Source organism: Enhydra lutris, unplaced genomic scaffold (genome assembly GCF_002288905.1).
Source record: "Enhydra lutris kenyoni isolate GAN:26980312 unplaced genomic scaffold, ASM228890v2 scaffoldscaffold22, whole genome shotgun sequence".
NCBI lineage: Eukaryota > Metazoa > Chordata > Mammalia > Carnivora > Mustelidae > Enhydra > Enhydra lutris.
This window is the reverse complement of record NW_019154106.1, coordinates 39,955,440-39,972,187: the sequence shown is the minus strand read 5'-3', so window position 1 is coordinate 39,972,187 and position 16,748 is coordinate 39,955,440. Positions and strand designations below refer to the sequence as shown.

Here is a 16,748-nt window from a genome sequence, read left to right as displayed (position 1 = left end):
CACTTGAGGCATTTAAAATTAGGTATGCCACCAGCCCTGCATCTGGCCGGGACAGCGGAAATAGGGGAGTAACATGGTAGGGACTGAGTAGGAAAAAATCGACATCAGGTTGCTTCAGTAAGTGGTCCATGAAGTGGATGAGCATGTACTGAGTGCCTGCTGGATGCATTTCAGGAGCATGGGCTCTAGACTTAAGTAGACCCACCAGGTTTTATCCTGATTCTGTTACGCTGATTTTTTTTTTTCACGGGCACGGTAATCTCTCCAGGACTCACCCTCCCCCTGTTTGAAAGGGGATAATTGTAATACATCTCCACGGAGTTAGTAGTGGATGGAGCAAACTGATACTCTTCGGCTACCTGGCACAGTTGTTTGTGTATTCAGTAAGCATTTGCTGAGCACCTATTACATACTGGTCAGTGTGATTAGGCACCGGAAATGATGCAGAGAACCCTGGTCTTGGAGCAGCCAGCAGCCATGTAGGGAGTAACCTGTTGAGTGCAACCAAATCTTCGGAGACGTAACAGAAGGCTACCGTGGAAGGAACCTGGGCACTAGGGTTAGAGACTAAAACTTAGCTGGGACTGTTGCAGAAGAACTTAGTTTTCGGGGCACCTGGCTGGCTCAGGTGGTGGATTCTGCCAGGCTCTTGATCTCGGGGTTATGGGTTAGAGCCCTACGTTGGGTAGAGAGATTGCTAGAAAATTAAAGTTTTGAACTTTAATTTTGAACATCCTCTCTGTGTTGAGTAGGACATACCTTCCATGTCACCTTGCAGTTGTGTGTTTCTGAGAACTGGGCTATTTTAGGGGAGCACAGTACTCTCAGTGCACTTATTCTCAACACAGACTTTATCTTAGTTTGCTTCTCTTTGCCAAGTCATTGGCCAGGTTTTGCAAAGTAGCCCGTGTGTTCTATCCCACAAAGTGGGTGCTGAAGAAGTCTTGTCTCTCTTGCTGCAAAAGCTTTCTTGGGGAAAGGCACAGACCATGTGGAGGGGACTGGGGCAAAACGCCTGCCCCAGAGGGCCAGACACACCAGATTGACGGTGTGAATCAAAGCCAACTACTCCCTGCAGTGAATTAGAGCCTCCAAGGTCTGTGCGGGGCACAGTTTAGCAGTGAGTGGAGTGTCATGATGGAATTTTCTTCAGACTTCACAGTCCATTTAAACCAGGAAACCATACTCTCTCAAGAAGAAACCAGTGTTTGTGAGCTCCCGCTGCAAACCTTGGCAAATCAGAAAAGGCGTGACTATATAGTTAAACCTTATAAACCGTCGTTTAGTCAAAGCACAGAGGTGGTGGGTGGGAGAGGAGGGTCTGAAGTTATTTTCTAGCCTCTTATCCCAGATCTGTTCACCTTAGTTTCTCAAAGGCATGGAGTGGGAATAATCATAACATTTTCAGGTGTTTGTTAGAGGTTTTAGAAGATTTTGAAGCTGAGAAACTTCCTTGGCCGCTAACCACTTTTAAAAATCAGAGGTAGTTTTCCTCTCTTACCATCTCTCAAATGAAAACCCTTCAAGTGCAGGTTGAGAAAATAACAACAAAAAGATTTGGCCATTCAGGTGTTAAACTTTTCTTCTAGTCCTTTCTGCCCCCAAATACATTACATCTCTTTTAACAATTATAAATGGTTTCCCTCTGGCAATGAATGTTTCCACACCCTCAACCAGTTTTACAGGTCAGGCTTTTTTTGGCCTCAAATCCAGGACTTGGTCTTGGAGAGTGGGCTCCACAATTACTTCTGCAGAGACCACACGCTCACCATGTCCTTCGGAGATAATCAGCTTCAACTTTGTGAACGTGGTTTGTTCTTTTTTTTTGTTTATTTGGGGTTTTTTCCTCCTTTTTTTTCTATCTTCAGTCCAAGAAATGTCAAAGCTGCTTATCCTGGATCACGCCTAACTCCAGATCCAATGAGCTTTGAAATCAACAGACTTTTTTTTTTTTTTTTTTGAGAGTCCCCTTTTCTAGCGTGGCCATTCATCATGACTTTTATGATCTTCCATTTAGTGCTGCTCGCCAGGTATCTGAACAGCAAACCTAAGCCTAGGAGGACCACCTCTTAAGACAGAGGGACTCCACGGGGTCCCGGGATCCCCTGATCTGGCATGCAGCTGGAAGGACATCCAACCTCACACTATTGTTCGGTTTTCACATAAAACTGGGACTGCTGTGTCGTATCTTCCTGTCTGCTCTCTGATGATCTGAGAGGTTTCTCTTCCTTACCATGAGCTTATGAAGCAGTGTGGGCAGGTGGGGGAAGGAAAAAGTGTTGCTCTTAAGACACTTAAAAGATTGAAGGTTTTTTTTTTTTCTTTTTAAAGATTTTATTTAGGGACGCCTGGGTGGCTCAGTTGGTTAAGCAGCTGCCTTCGGCTCAGGTCATGATCCCAGTGTCCTGGGATCGAGTCCCACATCGGGCTCCTTGCTCTGCGGGGAGCCTGCTTCTCCCTCTGCCTCTGCCTGCCATTCTGTCTGCCTGTGCTCACTCTCTCTCCCTCTCTCTCTCTCTCTGATAAATAAATAAAATCTTAAAAAAAAAAAAAAGATTTTATTTATTTATTTGACAGAGGTCACAAGTAGGCAGAGAGGCAGGCAGAGAGAGGGGGGGAGGCAGGCTCCCCACCGAGCAGAGAGCCCGATGCGGGGCTGGATCCCAGGACCGTGAGATCATGACCTGAGCCGAAGGCAGAGGCTTAACACACAGATCCACACAGGTGCCCCAAAGATTGAGTTTTAGAATGCGACCCAGAATAGATTAACACCTTCTACTGGAGTCTTTCGGTTATTTTCACTTTTGAGCAAATAAAAGTCACCCCCCAGGGGTCTGAACTTAGAATGTCTAATCTCTAAAACAGACCGTTGACCCTCCTTCTCTGAGTGAATTTATATCTCAAGGGCCATGCAAAGTCATTATAGGGCCCCAGCTGTGTACACATTGGGATGGGGGGCCGGTTTCAAACCCTGAGTGTTACTACTCCCTTTTGCCGGCTGCTGTTTATCCCAGATTATTGGAATTTTGCTGAAGGGCACACCAAAGCCATCCTGATAGCCTGACCTCTGCCAAGAAAGAGCACAGAGAAGCAAGTCAGTCTGTAAATCTCAAGCTTTGGTATCATGGCCTCCGGGAAGCCCTGCCGGCTGGTCAGACGGGGTGACTGCCGAACAAACCTGCCGACGGATAGGGACCGGTGGTCAGTGGAGGACTCAAAGGAGCTGAACCCAGAGCTGCTCCCATCAGCAACACGTCTCCTTCCCTAGCATTTCAGAGTGCATCGATAGTGAAGCTGAGACAGTCATGCAGCTCCGGAATGAGCTGAGAGACAAGGAGATGAAGCTGACCGACATCCGCCTAGAAGCCCTCAGCTCCGCACACCAGCTCGACCAGCTCCGGGAGGCCATGAACAGGATGCAGGTGAGCCCCGGAGCGGGGGCCCAAGCCCCAGGCTGTCTGGGAAGGAGTGGTGAGGGGGCTGCTCTCCGCCACACAGCCCCAGGGCCGCCGAAGGTGGCAGCCCTCTGCCTTTCGAACCTGTTTCTCCGCTCTTACCTTTTTTCTTTCTTTTCCAAAGTAGCAAGGCTCCTTCTCGTCTCATGCCTTTCCCGGTATTGCTCAAAGTTGAGTCTGTCTGTCTGTTTGTTTGTTTGTTTGTTTGTTTGTTTGTTTATTTATTTTCATTTTTATTTGACAGAGATCCTAAGTAGGCAGAGAGGGGGTGTGGGAAGCAGGCTCTGCGCTAAGCAGAGAGCCCAATGCGGAGCTCGATCCCAGGACCCTTAGATCATGACCTGAGCTGAAGGCAGAGGCTTTAACCCACTGAGCCACCCAGGCGCCCTCAAAGTTGAGTCTTTTCAGAGTAATGGCAGAACCGTGCGCCCCCGTCTTGTGTGCCTTCCGGCAGCTCTGCCGTCCCATCTTGCTTGCGGCCGTTAGAGACTGCTACGGGATCCTTTGTTAACCTGGAATCTGCCACCCGCCCACTCGCAATTCCAGTTTCCAGACTCATCAGCCAGAGGGAGCCCCTGACTGCTCCCTTTGCCTGCGCCAGGTATTTCTGTATCCTAGTCCCGGTGTTCCCTCCGCAGGGAGAGCCTTGTGCACGGCCAGACCAGACCCTTCCCTGAAGGATTAGCCTCCCTCTCTCCATAGCTTTTCCAGGTCCTGCATCTGCAAGAGTTAGTGCCCTCATCTGGATTCCTCCAAATGTGTTCTTAGAGCCCCTCCTTCCCTCCCCCCGAGACTAGAAGTCGTTTGGGTCTTCTGGCTACTCTTTCTCTGCGTTGTTTTCTCTGGATGTAGCTCCGGTGCTATGCACGTGGTAGCTTTTCCCTACACATGTGTAGAGAAGAAAGACCCCTGTGGGCTCTGCCACATGGGGCCTCACTGGAGAACCAGCGTTTCCCAAAGGAGGTTCCATGGGACACTTGTTCCATGAGAGGCTCTGTGAACGGAGAGCTCCTGGCTCAGCTGTGTTCAGGACTGCTGCACACTCTGACTCCTCTGAGCCCTACCATGCAGAGCAGCTCCTAAAGGCTCTGAGCCCTACAGAAAAGAAGCCCACCAAGCCCAGAGTCTCATAAACCTCTTGTATTGTAAGACTCTCAGTTAAGATTCAGACAACAGGGGCGCTTGGATGGCTCAGTGGGTTGAAGCCTCTGCCTTTGGCTCAGGTAAGGATCTCAGGGTCCTGGGATCGAGCCCTGCATTGGGCTCTCTGCTCAGCAGGGAGCCTGCTTCCCTCCTTTCTCTCTCTCCCTGCCTCTCTGCCTACTTGTGATCTCTCTCTGTGTGTGTCAAATACATAAATAAAATCTTGGAAAAAAAAAAAAAAAAAAAGACTCCGCAGACTCTGGGAAGCATCTCTGAGTCTTTCCAAAGGCCAGCTCTCCACAAGGGTGGCCCTTGCCTCGCCAGACAGGTCTTGTGTATACCCAAGAGCAGCCAGCACAGCCGGACCTCTCCGATGGTGTGATTGGCTGGGCCTCGGCTGGGATTCCCACCTCATCCCTGCAAGGGACTTTCCAGTTCCTGCTCCAGAAGATGCTTGTTTGTGTTCCATCCACCTAGTAAGCGAACCTCTCCCTTACTCTTTGCAGAGTGAAATAGAGAAGCTGAAAGCTGAGAACGACCGGCTGAAGTCCGAGTCTCAAGGCAGTGGCTGCAGCCGGGCACCCTCCCAGGTGTCCCTCTCGGCCTCCCCTAGGCAGTCCATGGGCCTCTCCCAGCACAGCTTGAACCTCACGGAGTCAACCAGCCTGGGTGAGTGGCATCCCGGGGGTGGGGGCAGGTCAGGGCCTACAGCTGGCGCTCCAGTCTCCAAGGAAGAGCCCCGAGATAAGCAGATGAACAGATCAAATGGAGAAGCAACAGGCGTGCGTGCACTTGGGGTGTGTGTGTGTGTGGGTGTGCGTCTGCTACCGACATGAGCTCAGCCGTTAGACTGCTGTCATGCTTTGCTCCAGTGCCCCCAGTTCTCCAAGCCATGAGTTTGGATCCTCTTGTCCGCCATGCTGAGTTCCGTTTGATCCATTTTAAGAGGCTGACCCACAAGCTGAATGCTGCATAAAAACCCCGTAGTAGCTGGTCGCAGCTGGGGCAATGGCTTGGTCTGTGGTATTTCTGCCTTCAGGATGGATTCCCGGCCAGCACCATCATGAGCCTACACGAGCTAGGTTTTCTTTGTAAGCATATGGAGGCTGACGCTTTGATTTCCTATCCATGATGCTACGTTGCTCTCATTTTGGTTGAGCCCCTGCCTCGCACTTCCGTTTGGCAAGGCACATCGTGAGCCTGCTGGTTCTTTCGTTGGTCCACCATTGGTTTCTGTGGTTGCATTCTCCATTCTGCCCTCTCCCCTTCCCCTACCCCACCCCACGTCCCTGCACCCCGACACCTGGTTTGTCCTGCTGCCGTGCCAACAAGCAGCGGGGGTGTCAGGAGGCCGGCTTTGCTGTCCCCATGTGCCTAAGGCTGTTGATGTTTTCCATTCGCAGACATGTTGCTGGATGACACTGGTGAATGCTCGGCTCGGAAGGAAGGAGGCAGGCATGTTAAGATAGTTGTCAGCTTTCAGGAGGAAATGAAGTGGAAGGAGGTTAGTTGGATCCCTTTCCCCACTCTGCTTGTCCCTTCTCCAGGTAGAACTACCTAGCTTAGTGATGGCATCCTCAGACGGCATCACCTCCACGCGCAAGGTGATTCGGAGGTCCTACTAACACTTTCCTTAACTAACCACAATCTCTGGCAGCATTTTGACACAATTAACGTGAACAAATGGCCCCTCCCTCCCTCTCGTGTTTGGAAAGCCTAATAATACTAAAAATCGTCCCGTCCCACTTGCACAGAACTAACGAAACACTAACGTCAGATCCTAACTGACTTTAATGTGTCCAGAAAGAAGGCAGCTAAGCACAGTTAGCACAGAAGGCACGGAGGCAAGCCGACCCAATGCAGCCGACCCAGAGCACCAGTCTTGTCCAGGGTTCAGAGCCCGCGAACAAGGTGGGACACTGAGGTGGCTGATGTGAAGCCGGTGGGGCGTCCTGACTCCCCAGGCTGAGGAATCTGAGTTTTCTGAGTAGTTCTAGTTCTATTCCAGAGCCTGAGGAGGCCACACCCACACTAGGGACAATTTTGGGAGTAGGGGTGGGGGTTGGCAGAGCTGACTTTTCGTCATTGAGTCAGTCCACATGATGCTGAAATGACCCTCTCAGAGAAGCGAGAAAGATTTCATGAGCGGTTATTTCAGGTCCTCTTCAGCTGTTTGTTTGCTGTTTCTTGGCATCCTTGCCGACACACTGTTTGTCGTGGAGGACTGCCTGGGAGCCTGCCATGCCCACTGCAGCAGAGCCGTCTATGGCCAGACCCTCTTTGCCAGAGGATTCTACGGTGTGGCTGGCCCTCCGGTCTTGTAGAAGGGGGAAGGCCCAGAGTTTGGAACTGCCAGTGACTTTTCTCCTCATCGAACCTAAAAATACGTATATTTTTATATATAAAAACAAACCTAAAGAGGTCCGTTTTCAGAGCTTAAGTCATGGCATGATAGGACTGTCAAGGGAACAATTCATTCTTAGAACGTTCTTAAAAAAAATTCAGGGGACACCTGGGGATGTGCCTTAATCCAGTGATCTCAAGAGGAAGAGATCGATTCTACATTTTACAGAAGCTTGAGTCCCTTGAGAAATTGTACTGTTCTGGATCACCGCAGGATCCAGGTGAAGCGGGTCAGCTGGACGGCGTCCCCTCCGTTTTACAGCTGAGAAACTTGTCACCCAGGTGTCGTTTACTTCAGGTCACAGGGTGACTGGTGAGGCAAGATCGTCTCACCGTAAGACTGGTGCTCTTTTCTCTGCTGACTTTGCTTAATTGCCACACACACCCCACCCCTTGCTGCCACTCTCCTAATTCTCTATCCTTATGAGCCTGTCAGAGCTAAGATTTTAAAATGCAACAAAATGGAATAGTCTATTAATTTTTCTTGAATCATTGTGATTAATGAGCCCTACCCTGTGCAGAGAGCCCTGTGGGCAAAATTCAAAAGACATAGAAAAAGTATTTTTTGTGTGTCAACTTCCCAGAGTTTTCCTTGTTTTCTGAATTGAGTATGTTTTAACTTTTAATTAGCAGTAAAGCAATAAACTTTAAAAAAGAAGAGGAGAATCGAACATATTCTGTCCTGAAGGAGTTTAATATCTAACAAGGAGAAAAACTTGATTTACAAATAAGACATGAATACCTAAAAGTAAATAAGTACAGAATATGTTCCTGTATCAGTTCGGTACAGAACCAGTGAAGCAATGGGAGCTCTGAGCCTGATGGGTTAATCATTGAAGGCTTCCTGGAAGAGGTGAGTTTGCAAGCAAGGTTTGGAAAGGGAGAGATGGCAGATAGGAGAAGGGACAGCATTCCAGGCCAGGGACGTGATCTATGCACTATACATGGCACACCTTTAGAAGGTTCTCGATTCCAGAGAGGAGATCCTCTCTTCCTGATCCACGGAGTACTGTTTTTGCAAGAGAGCAGGGCAAGTTTTTAAGATGATTGTTTTCCATCTACGGTGTGTCTGGTGTTATAACAAATGGGACTTTTATTCCCCTCTCAACCCATTGGTGGCGCTCTAAGGCAATCTGCGTCCTTGCTAAACTGTGTCAGAAAAGATCGGCCTGTTTTTCACCTACATACATTTCCTTACCCTTAGGATTCCAGACCACACCTCTTTCTTATTGGCTGCATTGGAGTTAGTGGCAAGACGAAGTGGGATGTGCTCGATGGGGTGGTTAGACGACTGTTCAAAGTAAGTGTCAAAGAGGACGGCTACGGTCATCTGCCTGAAGTGTGGGGGCCCGGACTCAGGGAGGGAAGGGGTGGTGTGTGTGTGGAACATGGCCACTGCTTGGGTCTGCCCCCATCCTTGTGTTGCTGGGACTTGTCTCTGGGCACTTGTAGTAACAGGAGGATGGTGAGTACTGGCTGGTGACTCGGCCAGCCTGCCCCTGGCTACCCTTGGCAGTGGTCGACCAGCCCATGAGAGTCGTTTCCCTGGCCTCAGGCAATTGTCTGAGCCTCGCGTGGTGAACTGCTAGTTGAATATTGAACTGACTTAGAATATACTTTGGATTGAGTACCTTGTGGCCAGGGCCATTTCCGTTCTTCATTTCTGGGGAACTTGATCCGACTTGCCCAGCCAACACTTCAGAGTCTGTGAATGATTTTCACTTTCTGTGACATTAATATCTGATCGATGGCCAGAGTCAAAGAAGCTGGTATTTCCATATTTGTTCTGGTCACATCACTGGAATAACCAGATGTTTCACCTGAAACATCTGGTGCTCAGGTGAACCTCAAGCACAAGGTGGTTTGGAAGAAGCTTCTTGGACATCTTTTTTTCTACTGTCCTCAAGGGAGTCAGCAATCATAAGTGTTGAGTAATCACATCCCCTGCGTAGTATTGGTAGCCTGCATTTTTGGTGCCAGAGACCATCCTAGCATTAGCCCCGACTTATTTCCAGGCCTGTGAGGAAGGTCCTATTATTTTCCCACTTAAACAGGAAGAAGGTAAGGCTCCGGTCACTTGCCCAAGGTCATGGAGCTAGAATGCAACCATGTTGATCCAGCTGAGTTGGTGTGACTTTAGAACGTGACTTAAATAGTATACGCCAGTCTCTTTCTAGCTTCTAGATTAAGGTGGCTTCTCATGCAGGAAGCCCTATTCTCCAGCCAAAGATCGTTGCCCATCTTGGCAGGCTGTGGAAATGTGACCAGGCAAGGGATGGAAATGGCTGAGGCAGACCTGCCCTGCTGCCCAAAACTGAGCTCTGCTGTTGGGGAGCTGGGCCATCCTCGGATTAAAAAGACAGCAGTTTAGGCTGAAAAGAGCCTGTGGGGTATCACGGGGAAGGAAGTGAGACCATTAAAGGTCACGAGGCCTGTCCTTAGTAACTCTCCGTCGGTCATCATCCAGCTACCTCCTCGCCCACAGACCTCCAGGCCAGATTCACTGACCTGAAACCTTTTGGTCACTCACCTCAGAGGGCGTACTTTCCAAATTAAACACAGTTTTTCCTGTTTAAAGATCAAAAGCTGCTTTTTTTTTTCTTGCAGCCCTGGGGTTTGCTCCTTTTATCATCAGTGTGGTGTTTGCTCTGAGCCAAGGGGAGGGGCTGGTGGAGAGTTCTTGTCAAAATTTCTCTCTCACGAGTTTTCCAGCACTATTCCCAGGCCCTGGTGTCTTCAGCCTAACGTTTCCTTGCTTGGTTCATCCAGACTAAACGTTCATGATTATGTTAGGGCTCTCTCCATGTCACTAACCAAATAAATCTGTACTTAAAGAGGCCTGTGGTACTCAGGTCACCATCCCCATAGAAAGTTCTCCCCCCCACCGCCCACCCTTCTCGTTCCACAGCTCGGTTTCAACCCAGGCATCACCTGAGAGAAAAGATGATCAGAAATCCCTCAAGGAAAACATGAGTCATGGGCAGATTTCTAGCCACATCTTTGATGGGGTCTTGACTTTATTCTTCCCAGGAATACATCATCCATGTCGACCCCGTGAGTCAGCTGGGGCTGAATTCAGACAGTGTTCTGGGCTACAGCATTGGGGAAATCAAGCGCAGCAACACCTCGGAGACCCCCGAGCTGCTTCCCTGTGGCTATCTGGTCGGCGAGAACACGACCATCTCTGTGACCGTCAAAGGTAATTCGGCCGACGGCGGAGGTCAGGGTTTTTGGGCAATTGCAGTTTTTGTTTTGTGACATGGCGTAGGAAACCATGGCCACCGTTTGGTTGGCACGCGTGTGGGGTGGGGGGCAGGCTCTCTAACCCCTGCAATCACAATCGCTCTTACCTAAGCAAGTTCAATGGCCTTTAGCTTTTTCTACCACTGCCAGAAGCAGATAGTTTTAGTTTATTGCTGAATTATATAACAAAAGGTCCCATTAAGCCTTATGACTCTGAGATGTTGGCATCTTAATAGCCCTGCGGAAACAGGGCTCCACCAATACCCATGGGTTGCTCTTGCCAGCCTGCCTTGGACATGGTCCCGTTCTACAGGTGGGAGCTGCTCTCACCCACGCACGGCCCTGCTGGCGTCTCCGGTGGCCTTATCACCCGGGGATGCTAGGCCCCTGGCCAAAGTGTGTGCCAAGGGATTCTCAGCCCACAGAGGATCTTGTGGGGGCAGAATCCTGGCCAAATGAGTCTAGCAAATTGCATCATTGTGTATTCAGGGGACAGGAAGACAGGAGTGTACGGGGGCACTAACACCATCCTCGGATACATGGACTCCTACCGGGAAGAAGGCTGTTGAATTCAATCTGACACAAATATATTTGACGGCAAAACCCCCCTTTCCCCTATATTTTATGCACTTCCCCTCACCCCCGCCAAAGAATGGATTAATGAACACTATACAACCTTCAGGTTGTCCCATCTTACTTCCCTGTAAGGCACAGCTTTTTCTTTTTTTTTAAAAAGATTTTATTTATTTATTTGACAGAGAGAGCATGCACAAGCAGGGGAGAGGCAGGCTGAGTGAGAGGGAGAAGCAGGCTGTCCACTGAGCAGGGAGCCTGACACGGGGCTCAATCCCAGGCCCCTGGGATCATGACCTGAGCCTCAGGCAGATGCTTAACCAACTGAGCCACCCAGGCGCCCCAAGGCACGGCTTTTGACTGTAGTTTTAACAGGGCATCTTGGGGGTGGTTTGACGTACGCTTTGCTTCCTGGTTGGAAGGCATTTCAGAAGCGCCCACCATTCCTTAGGAGCATGAATTCTCACCCTGTTCTGCCAGGGACGAGCGCGATGTTACCACCCGAGCCTCACACACAGCCTTCTTGTCGGTGAGCAAAATTGCACACGTGTGGCGTTGGATGCCAGTGACAGGAACCTACCCCAGAGAGCTTTAGTGGGAACACGAAATGCACCTGGAAAATAGCGGGGACCGCTTCAAACGCGTCTGGATCCGGGCATCCCGACAGTACCCTGAGAACCAGTCCTGCCTCAGCTTGGCATATTTTCCGAGCTCTGTGCACGGCTGTAGAAATGGCCTGGGTAGCCCCAATTCATCCTTCTGGCTGGGGAACCTAAAAGTAAGAGAATGTCCTTTTGGAAAAGTGGGACAGAAAATCCTAGCAGGTGATTCTGGCCCACCTGAGTCAAGTAGCCATCACTGAACCACTCATGGCCTGGGAGAAGGTTTGGCCCAGCCTGGGCCCTTGGGTGCTGAAGGTGCTGGGTCAGCCCCACTTGAAGGCCCTGGAATGAGCTCCCCATAAGAAAGAAGAGTCCTGCTAGAAGGGGCAGGAGGAAGGGGTACTAGGCACACCAAAAACTGCTGCTTTACAAAAACCCCCTCAGGGAAAGCCTTATCTGTCACGAGCTCCAACTGCGTTTCATCTGCGCTGGTGAGCGTGCGTGGTCACTTGTAGGTGACAGCTACAGTCACTGAGGGGTGAAAGGAGTGATCCGTCACAGAGACCAGACCTCTGTAGAAACCGGGACGAGATGGTCTGCCAAGGTGGAATGTGCCCGGCCCCCCACCCCAGCCCTATCTGCCATGGTCAGCACACCAGGTTGCTCAACATCTCGAGGGATCCATTCAGGTTTATTTTTAAGTGACACCCGACTTCTGTTTTCCAGCAGTGCTTTAACCCCTGCCTTCAGGACACTGTAAACCATGCAAGAGTTGGAGCTGAGAGATCCGTGGTCTGCAGACAGTCCACTGCAGTGGTCCCGGGGGGTGGGGTGTGGCTGGGCACACCCTGCAGTGAGTTCATGGGCAGAATAGTCACTCCCAGGGGGCTCTAGGGCAAAAAACCAAAAGAGCATCAGCGTGTATGTAGAGAGAGAGGTTTCTGTGGTCTCGTGATTAAGTGTAGACTAGAGACCCTGCATTCCACACTTAGCATCGAGTTCCAGCCAGTGTAGGGTACCCTGAGCTCAGTACCAGGGAAGTCTTAGGCCTGTACCCAGAAGATAAGTCATTTAGAAACCTTCATCGTGCTCATTCTAGAATAGTCTCCTGCATGTAGGGGCCATTCTCAGAAGTTGGGGGAGGGTTGGAAACCAGCATATAAATGCGTTTGTGAGGTCTGTTTGCAGTGAACAATTTCGTAGAAGGAAGATACTACATTATAAAACAGAATAAATGGGGGCCCTGGCTGGCTCAGTTGATCTCAGGCTTGTAAGTTTGAGCCCCACAGTGGGTGTTGCAGAGATTACTTAAAAATGAAATCTTTAAAAAAAAAAAAAAAATAGAACAAATGCTCTTCATTTGACTTTTTACCTACCTACGCTAGTTTCTGAAGGTAAGTTTTAACAAAACTGCTTTACGTTTTAGGCAGTGACCTTGGATGGATCTTCTTTGGAGAATGATATCAAGAAAATAGTTGTTTTTAAAAAGCCAGGATAGGTGCCTCGTTAGCGCAGTAGGTAGCGCGTCAGTCTCATAAAAAGCCAGGTTAAGCATCTGACTTGGTTTTGACTCGGGCCATGATCTCAGGTCTTGGGGTCCCACACATGCTCTCTTTCTCTGACTACAAATGAAAGTTTTCCCCAAAAATAAATAAATAAACAAATAGCCAACAGCCCTGGGGCACCTGGATGACTCAGTCCGTTAAGCGGCTGCCTTCAGCTCAGGTCATGATCCCAGGGTCCTGGGACCGAGGCCCAGGTTGGTTCTCCCTCTGCTCTTCCCCTCTGCTCATGCTCTCTTTCACTCACTCTCTCAAATAAATAAATAAAATCTTCACCAAGAAAAAAAAAGCCAACAGCCCTGACTGGTGGAGCGGTCCCACCTAGGAAAGGGAAAGATACATTTCCTTTCGACATGCTGAGACTCAGAGGTTTTGTTGGGTAGCCTCTCTGCTTCCCCTACCCGTCGTCACATCCCCGAATCAAACTGCATTTCTTCGTTCTCAAGATGAAAGGGTGGCCTCCTTTCTGGCATATCTGAGTGTGGGCAGCAGTGCCTTAGGGCACAAGAGAGAACAGGGTGACCGGCAACTCCAGGGTCTTGGCAGACATGGGAGACTCGGGTCTGGTCTGGGCAGACAGCAGCAGCCCGGTAAATCCAGACAGGAAAGCAGAGCCCAGCGTCTTAGCAATTCTGCAGAGGACAGACAGGGCCCGAGGGCCTGGGTGCCGGAGTGGAGGCTGAGTCTGGGCGAGTTGGCTGAACCAGGTGCCGGGCCAGACAGTGCTTGTGAGCAGACGGACGGCTGTGGCTGCTTGTGCCCTGCCTCCCATGTACCCGGGTGGGCAGTGGTCTCAGGGGGAGTGGCTGCCGTGGACAGAGCTCAGCAGTCCCAGGGGCACGTGCAGAGCCACCTGTCATACAAGGCTCCAGACCCTTCCTGTCCCTCTCCAACGCAGGGCTCGCAGAGAACAGCCTGGACGCGCTGGTGTTCGAGTCCCTGATCCCCAAGCCTATCCTGCAGCGCTACGTGTCCCTGCTGGTGGAGCACCGGCGCATCATCCTCTCTGGCCCCAGCGGCACTGGGAAGACCTACCTGGCCAACCGGCTGTCCGAGTACCTCGTGCTGCGGGAGGGCCGGGAGCTGACTGACGGCGTCATCGCCACCTTCAACGTGGACCACAAGTCCAGCAAGGTGAGGAGGTCCTGTGGAGGCTGCCGCTCATCCGGGGCCTGCGGTGAGTGGCCCTTTCTGGGCCATCGAGGCCACCCCTGCCCTGATGGGGAAGCACGGTCACCTGTGTGGGCTCACTCGGGCTTGCAAAAGCCTGCGGAGGACATCAGGATGGGGGAGCAGAAGGCACAGCGAGGGTGCCACCTGTAAGGAGAGGTGGCCCACCTCTCACTGGCCCGCTCTGAGCTGGCTGGGACGCCCAGTACTATGAGTCCTTTAGGAGCGCCCCAGACGCATCCATTTTGGTTTACTGAGAACTTGTCATGTGCTTGGTTGGTGCTCTTGTTTCTCCCAAATGAAACATCCTTTTGAGGAACGGTGAGGACATGCACAGCTCCCATCACAGACCACTTGCCCATGACCAGCAAACTGGCTGCCTCATGCTCCCCCCTTGAGGGGGAGGTCGTGGCTCCTCTCATGTCACAGAGGCAAGACCTGAGGCTCAAGGCGGGTAGCCGTGTGCCTAGGACCCCTTAATGGTACAGAGCAGTGGACTAGAGGGTAAGTCAGAGTCCTAGACTCCAGAGCTGGCATCAGGCTCAGTCCTGCTTCATGGGGACCCCTGGGGAAGTCTGGACCTGGTCCTGGGAAGTGCTTTCTCAATCCTGTTTGCTGCTCATGCAGTGGGAGGTGATGGATGATTTGCTCAGGCTGGCCCTGAGCAAGGGGACTGGTGAGTCAGAGGCAATTGGGAAATGACTCTTCTGCCTTACGAATCACCTGGCATGCTCAGAAATACAGATTGCTGGACCTCATTCCCAGATAATGGCTTTCAGTAGGTTTGGCAGGCCGGGAATCTGCGCCATTCAGTCTGCTGGATGATTTTTGATGTCAGGGTAGAAGTAGAAGTTTTCAGAGTGCCGGTACCCAGAGTCTCTGTGTGAGCCCGCTTAGGGAAAAGCACCCTGTCCCAGGACCAGTGAGAGCAGGATCCCCCCAGACACGTGGTTGGGGGTCGAGCCCAGGCTAGATTTGAGCCCCCCACCGCACGTTCCCCTTGACCAACACCCTCGGTAGAATGCAGCTTACCAGCCATACCCCACGAGCCTGAGTAGGGGAAGGAAGGCTCTGGAAACTCTGTCCTTGTCAGGTATCCGAGGCCACGAACCCCTGGTGGAAAGAGGCTAAAGGAAGAAGAAATTACTAGTAACTTAAAAAGTGGGGCTTTTCCTGATGCTAGCAAGCCACACTTGGACTTAAAAGGGAGGCCTGTGTGTGTGTTTGTAGGAGGGAGGGGAAGCATCTCCCTCTGAGCTATCGTGCATGGGACCGGCTGGTGTGGTGAGGAGCCCACAGCGAGGCAGGCCCGAGTCTGGAGCCAGGCCCCTAATTCCGATGTGCCCTAGCCTCCTCTTTGGTAAGAGGGAGGGAATCCCTGTGCCCACCCAAGAAGGTGACCGTGGGGCTGCAGAGATTCTGTGTGTGAGACTCTAAGTCCCTGGCCACCATTGCTACGACGGTAACACTAGCAGCCAGGCATTCTGGTGCCTTGCCGCTCGTCTGCTCGCCATTTCAGCCGTTCCTCTTCTGCACCATTATCCTTCCTCCTCCTCTTCTGACCCACATCCCTAACCACAGCCGTGCTGGGATGCATCCTAGTTCCAACCCAAGCCAGTCCCCTACCTCTTCTCCGTAGTTCAGTCCAGAGCTTACCCTTTCAACCAGACCTTCCAGGGCCCCCTCGGCACGTAGGCCCTCTCCCCTGTGCCGCTGGCTGGCTGGCTGTGACAGCACTCGCCATGTGGGGGGAGCGCTCCTTTGCTGTATCTGTCCATCGGGGCTTCTGTGTGAGTGGCTCTCAGGCAGGTGCTGTGGGAGTACAGACGTGTATAAGGCACCTGCCCTCGGGAACTTACTGTAAGGTCGGCATAATAAACAACATCAAAAAAAATGGCAACACTTGCAGAGAAGTGATAGGAGCCGGGAACACAACCGTGCCTGGGCAGCCCACAGTGCCTCAACACAGGCTCACCACAGCCTCCTCAAGGGCCTTTCCACCTGTGTGGACCTGGGCAAAGTGAAGGCTTCAAGCACGTGTGTCTTTATTGGGGAGCATTCCCCCGCTGAGTCTTCCCCCGGCCTCCCCAGGAATTGCGCCAGTACCTGTCCAACCTTGCCGACCAGTGCAGCAGCGAGAACAACGCTGTGGACATGCCCCTCGTTATCATCCTGGACAACCTGCACCACGTCAGCTCCCTGGGCGAGATCTTCAACGGGCTGCTCAACTGCAAGGACCAGAAATGGTAAAGGACAGCTCTGGGCCCCATGGCCCCAGAGGACGGTGGCCACGGGATGTGTGCTACATGGGCACGGTGCCCCCACAGCCCGGGGTCCGTGGGCGGGGTGGGGAAGGCAAGCAGCCATCTGCCTGCTCGGGCAGGCGCCGTGGGCTTCCGAAGGCTCGCCTTTGACTCACCGAGCCTTCTTTTCCGTCCCGTCCCCGCAGTCCTTACATAATCGGCACCATGAACCAGGCTACCTCTTCTACTCCCAATCTGCAGCTTCATCACAACTTCAGGTGAGGCACGGCTGTCGGGCGCCTGTGTCGGGGGGTCGTGCTGAGCATTTTCCCGGGTGTAACCCATCTCGTTCCC

At 51.6% G+C, this 16,748-nt stretch overlaps 1 protein-coding gene across 3 annotated transcripts in view; it reads left to right on the top strand.

The window, feature by feature from the left end:
• The window catches only part of LOC111149981 (neuron navigator 2), a 393,207-nt gene that overhangs the window by 363,996 nt on the left and 12,463 nt on the right, over positions 1–16,748 (top strand). For all 3 annotated transcript variants that reach the window (XM_022507270.1, XM_022507268.1, XM_022507267.1), the window contains 8 exons: positions 3,269–3,422; positions 5,105–5,267; positions 6,002–6,102; positions 8,206–8,301; positions 10,032–10,200; positions 13,880–14,115; positions 16,243–16,397; positions 16,601–16,672. In XM_022507270.1, the coding sequence (XP_022362978.1) occupies positions 3,269–3,422; positions 5,105–5,267; positions 6,002–6,102; positions 8,206–8,301; positions 10,032–10,200; positions 13,880–14,115; positions 16,243–16,397; positions 16,601–16,672 (1,146 nt within the window). The remainder of the gene's footprint in view (positions 1–3,268; positions 3,423–5,104; positions 5,268–6,001; positions 6,103–8,205; positions 8,302–10,031; positions 10,201–13,879; positions 14,116–16,242; positions 16,398–16,600; positions 16,673–16,748) is intronic.